This window comes from Trichoderma asperellum, chromosome 2 (assembly GCF_020647865.1).
Source record: "Trichoderma asperellum chromosome 2, complete sequence".
In the NCBI taxonomy this organism is placed as follows: Eukaryota; Fungi; Ascomycota; class Sordariomycetes; order Hypocreales; family Hypocreaceae; genus Trichoderma; species Trichoderma asperellum.
Window position 1 is genome coordinate 4,129,164 of NC_089416.1, and position 10,836 is coordinate 4,139,999.

Consider the following 10,836-nt stretch of genomic DNA (forward strand, 5'->3'; position numbering starts at 1 on the left):
GTCCAGTACCGGCCCAGACCCCAGGAGGAGGTACCTACACGCCTCGTGGTACCTGCACCCCTGGGTCTGCGATAAGGGTCGTCCCCATCTCCAGAAGGGCTGTGGGTTTGCTCGCTGCGTGGTCTAGCCGTCTTGAATGCTCTGAAACTTCCTCGCCATTCCCTGGAGACGCCGATCAAGTCCAATTGGATTCCCTCGTGACGACATAGCACCTGGTGCGGCAGTAAATCCTAATAAACCGGCCGTGCAAAAGTGCACCCTCCCAGGCCTCTGTAGCAGTTGGTAGTACTTGTACGAGTTGCATCCCGACAAAAACAACCGCCATTGCATTGCCGCCCCATGCCCAGGCCTGCGTCTCTTCTGCACATGCTGGCTGGCCAAACCCATCCCTCCTACAGCTTCATCGCCCGTTTCCTGTGGCTTCAGCCTCTGCACTGCAGCCATCTAGTCGCGCACGGGGAGTAAGACTCCTCGCTGCCAGTGTTTTTCCCGAGCCGGCGACGGGGGGTGCCAACCACGCACCATATCTTGGCGGCACAGAGCGTCCAGGAGAGCAGAGCGAGAGCATCATCCCGCCCACACCAGGTGCTGTAGTCGGTCAACAATGGACAGCGCACAATCGTACATGGCCGACGAGGGCAAGTCGTCCAAGAGGGGACGGCTGATGGGCAAGCTGTTTGGCGGCAAGGACCGCAAGCTGGAGGAGAGCAACAATGCATCCAACCTTGACGCCTTCCTGAGCTCGGCCGACACCCTCAACGTTACACATCCTCCTCCACCGCTTCCTCCCACGGTCGCCCTGCCGAAGCTCGACACCAGCATCTCCCGCTTTCCCCAGGCCCTGGCCGTCAACCAGCAGGCCCAGCAGAACCGTCCTCTCGCTCCAGGCGCTGGCGTCGAAGTGCGATCCCCAAAGCGAAGCCCACGACCGAGCCGCAAGGGCCTCGCCGTCAAGTTCACAGAGACGTACCCCGACGTCATCGGCGAAGGCGGTGACGAGTGTGAGAACCCAACCATAGAGATATCGAGGCGAAAGGGCCAGCAGTCGTCTCCCCCGCCTATGCCTCCCCAGAACCGGCCAAAGCCCCCCTCAAGCAGACCCTCTTACTCGAACAGTGACATATCATCGGCACAGGATGATTTCGTACCCAAACCCATATCCCGAGTTCAGACGTCATTTTCGTCCATCTATAGCCCTGATGCCGACACAAAGACTCTGCCAAAGACGAGGACGAATTCGTCGCTCGGGGTGGACCGCCAGAACTCTCTGGACCCTGGCAGGAACCTCTCTCCAGGGGGATTCTTGGGAGCTCCAGGCGGAAGGAATGATGAAAACAGAAAGTCTTTTATTGAAGTCCAAAATGCGCAGATGGCATTGGCCGAGGGAAGAGCCTTTGCCAAGGCTGTCCGCACTGCCAGTGCGGCCTCCGAGCACGATTGGGGTGAGAAGAAGCTGCCTTCATCCCGCGAGCTGAACGATTCGCCAGAGCCTACATCTCCCGAAGCCCAAATCAAACCTACGGAATACAGCCCTGTTACCTCCATGTCTACAAATTCCAGCGCACACGCTTCGCCAAACAATCCCAACCCGCCAAAACAGATGCCACGACGCCCCAGCGGCACCCAGAATGAGCCCGCATCGCGTCCTCCGCCGTCCATGGCCTCGAGAGCGCTTTCGGTCCGAGTTACCGACGCAGCGGCCGCCAATGAGGCTCTCAAGACTTTTATTGCTAGAAGTAGGCACCTATTTGCGCTATTTCGACTACATGCCGAGCAGGTACGGCCACTGGGGTCCTGCACTCAATCACAGCTTGCGCGGGGTAGTTTGTGGTGGTTCCTGAAGGGCAGAATGGGTCTGGAGGCCGCTATACGAGACCGCCCAACGACACCCCAGTCACAAATGCAGCTGGATCTTGACCGACAACAGGCACACTCTAACTTGGCCAAATCGTATTGGCTTTGCCAGGAAGTCCTCCCCGATATTGTCGAATCGCAAGGTCAAGCCCCAGACCCCGAGGTTGCTGATGTGGCCAAGAATTTGGTCACTGCTTTGACGAAGCTGGCAATTTCGATGAAGCGAAACGAAATTCTGCCACCGGAAGATGCCGTATTACCGCAAACCATCGACAAGTCAATCTGGGTGGAGTATCCGCCTCTAAGCCAGGATCTGGTGGCTTTAATGACAGGCAACTGGGGCGGCGGCCTCACCGCAATGCAGCACCCTATGACCTATCTGGAGCTACTGGACGCATTTCCTGTGGGTGATACGGCAGAGACGTTTTGCTACGGGAGAATGTCGGCGGATGTGTTCCTGATGGAGCAAGGAAGAGAGAACAAGCAGCTACGCTTCCCCTGCATGGTTTCCTTGGTTCGACCCAGCAAGCATAATGGACTCATCTTCGTGGTATCTAGCCAAGATGGCAACATCCAACTACCCATCCAAGACCGAACTAAAGGAACGGGACCATCCTGGGGGGATATTCGCTGGAGGCCTGAGACATCTTCCTTTGATCTGCGTCTGCCGCGTGGCTTCAAGTTGGCCTTGCAGCTATCCCAAAGTGATTACAAGATGCTTTACAATATGTACGACTACGCCACGAAGCTTCAAGCGACTCTCCAGCCTCGACCAGACGAACAGGTCGTATTTCGAAACAACCTACGATCATTTCAATATCTGGATGCGGACCCCAATTCCCGGGCTTTCCCCAAGGAACCAATACCTTCTTGCGATGTAGCTCTCTTTGAAAAACTCCGAAAAGAAAATGGCCCTCAGGGCCAACGGACCTGGCACACCGGGTTCCGCATTGCGGTTGTCACAGGACCGAAGACGAGGACAGCTTGTGGAGTCTCTCACTCTTATCCTCCCCCGTTGCCTGTGCAGTTTGGCTTCTTCAGGGCTGAAGGAGACTTGCCTGCCTTTTCGGTCAAGTTTGAAAATGGCCGGCAGAAAGGACGCATGGTCATGGTGTTTAGTGACGAAAAGGAGCGAAATCGCTTCCACTCTCTACTCACGGGTACATCTGTAGAGCCTGGCGAGAAAGTGTTTGCTGATGTGCCAATTACCGGCGTCACTATTGCCCAAAGCCTTCGTGAGCCACTTGGCATGTCACCTTTCAGCCGACTGCAGTGGAAAGCAGGCAGAGTGGTGAATGACGAGTACGGCGCGGAGGGAGAAGAGGCCCCTACGGTCCTCGCAGACAGGCTGAGGATTGTTCTGGAGCATCAGTATGGTACGATCACGGATAGAATTAATGTCGAGCCTGGCGAATTACGCATGCGCTTGGAGGTTAGCAACGCCAGAGTGCTCAAACTCCTTCGCCAACCCCAGCAGGATATGACTATTGCCGTTGCAGAATCGCAAGTGGGCAAGGACGTGCCGAGGAACATGTGGGACTCGCTGCAGCTTATCAAGACGAACCAAACGATACGATCCATCGAATTCAACAACCTCAAGGACCTCCATGCCTTCCAGTACGCGGTTTTCGGCTTCGAAGTCATTTTTGATTCGCTGGCAGTGACCTTTGCCATTGCGCGACGCCGCATGGTTGTGCCAATCCACAAGAAGTGGGAGGCGGGATACACCAGAATCCAGGTCATCAGGCAAGAGGACAAGCAGCTGCAGTTGTTGGCATTTTTCGAAGAGTTTAGCCATGGGCATTGTATGAATTTCGTGTTGAAGCAAACAGATCTATACGAGGCCTTTCATAGAAGCGGCAAGTCGGGCATCCGATTTATTGATGCCAAGTTTCCTCTCCCGCGGCTGCCGGCCGACAAGGATGGGGATTACGACGATATGGCCTTTGTTTGCCTGGATCTACCGGATCTGCCGGGCGAGCATGATGATATTTCGATCATGTTTGAAAACGAAGAAGGTAAGCCCACCTGTCTTTGTCGTATTTACTGATCAAATAGGGAAAAGAATGAGCTGTTTGCTGACAATATGCATGCATAGACCGGGATCGCCTCGCGCAGTGTCTTCCAGCCCCTATAAAGGGCTCCTCGAGAATATCACGAGTCAAATGAATGGATAGCAGCTACGAGGATACGTAAAATGTCAACTTGTATGAAACTGGTGACGGCACGCGCGCACGAATAGTGGTTACGCTGCATGCCCCCCTAAAATACGTTGTCTAAGAGCTGCAACATAGCAAGCAATATGCATCCTGCTTTCTAGCGTGCCGGAGTTTTTGGAGTAGATTACTATTAGTATCATGGGATATTAAAAGCAACGAAAGAGCGGATTCGGGGAGTAGAAGAGCAGAGCCACCAGCAAGTTGGAAATGGATGTGTGTGGGGGAAAGAGCCCCATGATCAGGCTATCTACCAGTATAAGAGCATGCAACCTAGGTATGCTTCTGTGGAGGCAGACTATGAATACCCAAGAAGGAAAAAATATGAAGAGCAGGAGCATGACCCTGATATGAAGAACAGCGTCAGATTTAGCGATTGATGTAATTTTTTCTTTTCTTTTTCTTGCAAGCATTGGCTGGGGGAGACTGCGGAAGACGGAGTACCTTGGAAAGACTATGTGCTGCCCCTCTTTGGTCTCACCCAGGCCGACCAAAAGCAGTTTTAAATCAACATGAATATACTGGTGTGTGTATATCCCTGGGGTGTTAATTTCTTCTTTCCTTCTTTACTGTTTCTAGAACCACAAGTGTCTTTTGACAAGGGAGGGTGGTTAGATTAATTGGACCGAATGATGTATAAAATGAGACGATGCCTGAGCTCTTGGTAGTTGTGACAAGTCTAGACCTGTCATTGTTGGAACGCCACACACCAACATTGGCAGTTGATGCTTTTGTCAGCCGGAGACATAAGATCAAAAAGCCATAGTAATCCTTCGAATCAACACAAAAGATAGGCGGTGGCAAGTCTCTTTTTCGAATCAAGGAAAACAGGTCTTTGGCCTATTGCCGAGTTAAGTTGCTCCTAACTGTAAGAGGACATGGCGGGAAAGTATCTCCTCAAATGTCAAAGAACTGGTTCGGGAGCGGCGGGATACTAAGGGGACTGATTTCTTGTTCTTTTTTCTTTTATTAGTTAAAACCCGGGAGTTTTAAACCGGGAGGTAGGTCGCGTGGACACTTCTTTTTATGTATGATTTTTTTTTCTTTTGGGATCTAGACCTATCTTTCGATGGCCGGAGTTTATATCGACTCCGAAGAGCGTGGGCTGCCCTTTTTTTTTTTTACTGGAACCCCCGCGCGGCTCCGGGGAGAATTCCGGCAACCGAATTGATTACTGCTATGGATAAATTGGTTTTTGTGGACAGGGAAAGGGGAAATTTTGTTGGGGAAGGATGGCTCTAACGTTTATTATAGTATCGTCGTTGTCATATTATGTACAGTACTGTAACTAGTGAGAGACAAGAGAGGGGAGAAGACAAAATCGTTGGCTGCTTATGGCTTTTTGTGTTATTAGTCACTTGAGGGTTTATTACAATGCAGCGCTTGGGCTAGAAAGGAAGTCATCTTGCACCGACAACTGCTGTTTAGGTGTGTGTACAAGTTAAGAGGTAGTTTGAGAGACCAGCAATAGTGGTTTTCTTCTAGGCCAGACTAGATCTGCTCTGCTGTCCATGTAGATGCTTGGCTCAGTCTGGCTGCCTTGCATGCTCCAGTGACAAGTCCAGCGTCCCGTACGACACGTGCAATTCTCTCAACGCTCTGCCTCCCTCTTTGCATAAATGTCGGCCTTGCCTCGTCACTCTCGCACGCGGCCAAACGTACGAATCTGAGGACGTGTACCTACTTGTATGTGCATATATCCCGCTGACCTAATTCCTTGTGAGCGCTGTTTCGCTTTGTCAACCATGTGTTGGATCCGTCTGGAACGGCCTTAGCCTGGCGCCTTGCGGAGGGTCCTAGCGCACAACGTCATAGAGGTTGTTGGGGACACTAATGTACAGAGAACATGAAAAGCATGTGATCGTCTGGCTTTTGGCGGGGGTACAGGGTACCTCGTATTTTGCGGTCCTGACAACGGCGTCCTTTTTGACATGTGCCAAGGCTTGCTCTTTGTTCCTTTTTTTTTTCGCCGCCGCCGCCCGTCCTCATGTATGGCATCATCGCCCGTAGAGGAGGCCTCAGCAGGGCCTACGAATGGCCTTACGTAGCCGTCTGTAGGCACCCGAGCTGCGAAAGATGCAGCCTAGCAACGGCGAGCAACAGCGCTTCGGCAGCCGGCACCGGCTTTGGGACGTTGGAAACCGCCCAACCTTGTGGCCCTTCATGTATGATTCAACGCATCTGGGTGGCTGCAGGGCCATTCCATTGTATATCCCGTGTACATGGATGCGGTCCAAAGTAGATCAGCTCATTGACGCAGAGCCGTAGTACAAAGGCACCTTCACTGGGCTGCATTCCTGGCTAAAAACACGACAAGACAAAAAGCTACCCCGGCTCCTCCATCTATTGGCCTTTCTAGCTTGACGTAGTTTATTTTTTCTTTTCCTCTTGTCTTGGCATTTTCTTTCTTCTCTTTTCTCTCTCTCTCTCTCTCTCTCTCTTCCTTCTTCCTTCTCCATCGCTTCCTTTGCACCTCTTGACTTTTTTGCTAAGCGCCTCTCTTCGGAGCCAAGCGGACGGACTTGAGCCGTCTTATTCACTTACCCCATTAGCCGCCTCTCGCCGCCAGTTAGAAAATACGTCAGTATAGACAGACTCCGCCACCGTACAAGGCGCTTTGACGCCCACCAGACAGCTGTTACAAGCCTCCCAGCCCGTCCAGAGATTTGGGATTCACAGTCGATTTCGGCTGCCAAGAAGGAGGGGAATCCAGCTCGCCCTGCTCCAGCTCGCCACGAACGCCTCTTACACGCCCTAGCCTGGTCTTTGTTTTTTTTTTTACTGCCCTGGTTCATTCAGATTTCTGATAAGGGAAAAAAGGAGTCAGAGGGGCTGCCAGCCTCTGGATTTTTTTTCTTTGGTTTTCCCAACCGAGCTGTCCTAGCTGCTACCCGTTTTTGGGGCCATGGGGCTTTCATCCGTGCTAGCTCTCCCCCGGAGGAGCAGATCCTCTACAGCTGGTAGTAAGTGCTAAATGACCCCTCCGCTTCGTCATTTCTTTAGACCTGAGTGACCTCTTTTTTTTTTCTGTTTTATTTCGACAACCTGCAAAACACACGCAACCCAGCTCCAAGGCACAGACGAAAAGAGTATTTTTTATTTATATTCTCTCGTCCTGCTTTTTCTGCAATAGGGCGACCATTTTCTATGCCCTATTTTGCCCTAAGCGCCCCTTAATTTCTGCTTCCTCCTTTCGTCTTCCGAGCTCGCAAGGCTTGCTCGGCTTTACGATCGTATATCTTATTTTTTCTTTCTTTTTCCAACTTTACGTTTACTTCACGAAACAATCCCACACTTCCAAAATGTTAACCAACTGGTTTGCGCAACCACCTGCAGGCAACCGATCCTCGACCGACGAAGGGAGGACCGACAACGATGACGATACCCAGGTGATGGAGCCCGATCAGGGCAATGGTAAGTCGCGGCAACTTCATATACATGGCGGGGGAGGGGGGAATCGCTTGGCTTTGCTTGGCGTTGCGATGCAGAGCGCTGGATAAAGCTTGCGCTGCATCCAACTGCTTGAAATCTCCCACAAGCCAGCTCCCCAACCGCTTCTCTGGGTCGTCAGCAGAAGGAAACACCGGGCTGACTAGAATGCGTGCAGTTCTCTCACACATCATCTCTCAGCTGCGCCCTGGCGCCGATCTGAGTCGCGTCGTCTTGCCTACTTTCATTCTTGAGCCTCGAAGCATGCTCGAGAGAATAACCAAGTGCGCCGACAATCGCCTACATCAACACATAATGGTATTGCTGACTGTTTTTTAGCTTCATGTGCCACCCCGAGATGCTCCTGCATATTCCTAATATCGATGATCCCACTGAACGATTCGTATCCGTCGTCAAGTTTTATCTGAGCGGCTGGCATATTCGGCCACCGTATGTTTCCTTTCCAATAGAGCGAGCTGGCCGGTTTGGCTAACGATTTGTAGGGGAGTCAAGAAGCCGTTAAATCCGATCCTGGGCGAAATATTCTCCTGTTACTGGGACCTCGAGGACGGCAAGCGAGCTTACTACATCTCCGAACAGACGTCACACCATCCTCCCAAGTCAAGCTATTTCTACATGGCACCTGATCATCACATTCGGATCGATGGAACCCTCAAACCTCGGAGTAGATTCCTGGGCAACTCCGCAGCTAGTTTGATGGAAGGCATTGCTTTCCTTACCCTATTAAACAGAGGCAGCAACAAGTCCAAGGGAGAGCAATAGTCAGTCCCCGCAAAATCCGTCTCGAATTGCAGTCATGAGCGCTAACATTGATGCAGCATACTGACACAACCCAACATGTATGCGAGAGGAATTCTGTTCGGCAAAATGAAATATGAGCTTGGCGACCACAGCTTTGTACGATGTCCTGAGCTGGATTTGACCGCTGATATCGACTTCAAGACAAAGGGCTGGGTTGGAGGAACCTACAACGCCATTGGCGGTGTTATTAAGAGGGAGAGCACCGGCGAGGTCTTGTTTGAGCTCTCTGGTCTGTGGAGTGAAGAGATGTATATCAAGGATATGAGGGTAAGTTGGTTGCAACCGCCACTTAACTAACACTTTGCTAATATGAGTAAACGAAGACGGGACACCGAGACATGTTCTTTGATGCCAACAAGTCAAAACCCAGCCCACCTCTGGCACGACCTATCGATGAACAGGAAGAGCGGGAATCCCAGAGACTATGGGAGAAGACGGCCAAAGCTGTCAAGGAGCGCAACCACGAGTTGGCAACGGACGAAAAGACGAAGATTGAAGATCGGCAACGTGAAGAAGCTGCCGTAAGGGCTCAGGATAATGTTGAGTGGCTTCCGCGTCTCTTCCGTGCCGTCCACAGCGGGCCAGGAGAACCAGAGGAAGGGGAAGAGAACTTGGAGTGGATAATCAATGCCCACGTGTTGGTCCTATCTCCCTTGAATTACTCTGATCTTTTTTGCTGATATTTTATAGTGACTCTTCAGCATCCCCCCAAAAGCAAACTGAGCAAATTTTGGCCATATATCCCATTCTCGCCGGCCAGCCCATGACCAAGGGGCCATCTATTCCAGCACAAGCTTCCTCACCAAAGTCGGTCAGAAAGTCGACAAACCAGGTGGTCGAGAAGAAACCTAAGGAGGAGGACAGCTTGATCGATTTTGGCAATGACGAAGCTTCTAAACCAGCCACTAAGAAGCCCGATGAAATTGAGACCTTGCTCGCAGCGACAGGCAAGCCGGCCGAGGGTCCCTTGATTGACTTTGCTCAAGACATGAGAAAGGACTTGCCAGCTGACGGCGACTTGCTGTGAGACATGAGGATAAAATGAAAAACAAAAAGAGGTGAATGATTTTTGTGTGAGAACTGAAAACTTTGGGAGTAATATCATTGGCTAGGAGGGCGGGAAATACCTTAACAGTATAACGGCGCAATACATCGGACCAGGCTACTACTATATATAAATGGGCGCGCACCATGATGCATTTGTGCTTAATGTTCTTCAGTGTTGGCAGGAAGCGGGTTCTTTGGGTCTAGGACTAGCATGGACAATACGATTGGACGGACAGCGTTGACCAGCTAGGAAATATATCAACTATATCAACCTTCGAATTCAGGCGAAGAAAGTATTCGATGCTAATGTTAACGAGAACCGTAAAACTCTCCCTTTTGATGACTGATTACATGTTTGCTTTATGATTCCCACCGAAACGCCAAGCCTTTTGAACGCAGAGCATATATAAACCCATCTGTTCATCCTGATTATTCTCAATTCCAATAAAACAAAAAGACATTAATTGCACGTTATATCCCCATTTTCTTGCCCTTTTTAAAACCTCCTTCTAGTAGGCTCTGGTGTAGGCGATCGGCTGGCGCTCCGCTCATCCCGGCCACGCGACTTGAGCCACTTCTTTGTGCTGAGCGTGAGCTCGCGGTCGAGCTCCTCACTGGGGTTCTTGCGGTGGATGAAGTTGCAGAAGCCGCCGCGGACGCAGCCCTCGCCGGAATTCAAGCGGCAACAGGCCTCGCGGAAGTCTGTGACGGGGCTAAGCTCGCAGTATATGGGGCGCGCGGCGTACCAGCGGCTGTTGAGCGCGTCGGCAGCGACTTGGGCGCTGTCTTCATACTTGAATCGGGCGTAGACGTTGCCGATGAGGTCTATTGAAGGAAAAAAAAAAAAAGGTTAGCTCTGTGAATATATCCTGGAGTTGAGGATATGAAAAAAAAAAAAACATACGATCATTGTTGTTGTCGCATACGACGAGTTCTTCCAGCTCGCCATACTTGCACAGCTCGCACCAGATGTCCTCGTAGAAGGCGTCGAAGTGATTCTGCAGCTGCGAGGCGTTCATCCGGTTCTTGGGGTCGTAGGCGGGGTTCTGGTAGAGGTTGGGCATGAGGATAGTCTGACTGTAGGAGGGCTTGACGTGCTTTCTGGAGCAGCGATCGCCGTGGCGACAGGCGCCGATTTTCTAATCGCTGGTGTGTTAGCATTCAACTACCTTGCTTTTTTTTTCTTTGCCTTTTGCAAAGGCGCGGCGGGCGCGTGTGAAACTTACAAAGTAGAATGAGCAGTTGACTTTGTCAAGCTCTGTGCCGAAAATGGAGGCGAGGAAGTTGGCCATTGTGATTGATGGGAGGTGAGGTTGTTTTTTTGTTGTCACCTAAAGGCTGGATATATCGAAGCTTGGAAATGGTAATCGGGATGGCACGCTGTAGAGAAGTAGGAGTGGCGCGCCACATTCGAACGACGAGGCTGAGGTGGAGTATGTCACGTGATGTGGCTAATTGATAATTCAAT

At 51.3% G+C, this 10,836-nt stretch overlaps 3 protein-coding genes across 3 annotated transcripts; 2 read left to right on the forward strand and 1 right to left on the reverse strand.

The window, feature by feature from the left end:
• The first annotated feature begins 160 nt into the window (after positions 1–160).
• Positions 161–5,610, forward strand: TrAFT101_003664 (uncharacterized protein). Its single transcript, XM_024903174.2, has 2 exons — positions 161–3,872; positions 3,953–5,610. The coding sequence occupies exons 1-2, from the start codon at positions 605–607 to the stop codon at positions 4,021–4,023; spliced, it is 3,339 nt and encodes a 1,112-aa protein (XP_024766575.1). The 5' UTR covers positions 161–604; the 3' UTR covers positions 4,024–5,610.
• Positions 5,611–6,409: 799 nt separating this feature from the next.
• TrAFT101_003665 (uncharacterized protein) lies at positions 6,410–9,688 on the forward strand. The gene is made up of 8 exons (XM_024903173.2): positions 6,410–7,033; positions 7,407–7,484; positions 7,678–7,783; positions 7,839–7,949; positions 8,003–8,281; positions 8,339–8,588; positions 8,645–8,958; positions 9,012–9,688. The coding sequence occupies exons 1-8, from the start codon at positions 6,976–6,978 to the stop codon at positions 9,346–9,348; spliced, it is 1,533 nt and encodes a 510-aa protein (XP_024766574.2). The 5' UTR covers positions 6,410–6,975; the 3' UTR covers positions 9,349–9,688.
• On the reverse strand, positions 9,596–10,724 carry TrAFT101_003666 (uncharacterized protein). The gene is made up of 3 exons (XM_024905800.2): positions 10,595–10,724; positions 10,273–10,507; positions 9,596–10,193 (listed from the first exon to the last, which is right to left on the reverse strand). The coding sequence occupies exons 1-3, from the start codon at positions 10,658–10,660 to the stop codon at positions 9,865–9,867; spliced, it is 630 nt and encodes a 209-aa protein (XP_024766573.1). The 5' UTR covers positions 10,661–10,724; the 3' UTR covers positions 9,596–9,864.
• Between the last annotated feature and the right edge of the window lie 112 nt (positions 10,725–10,836).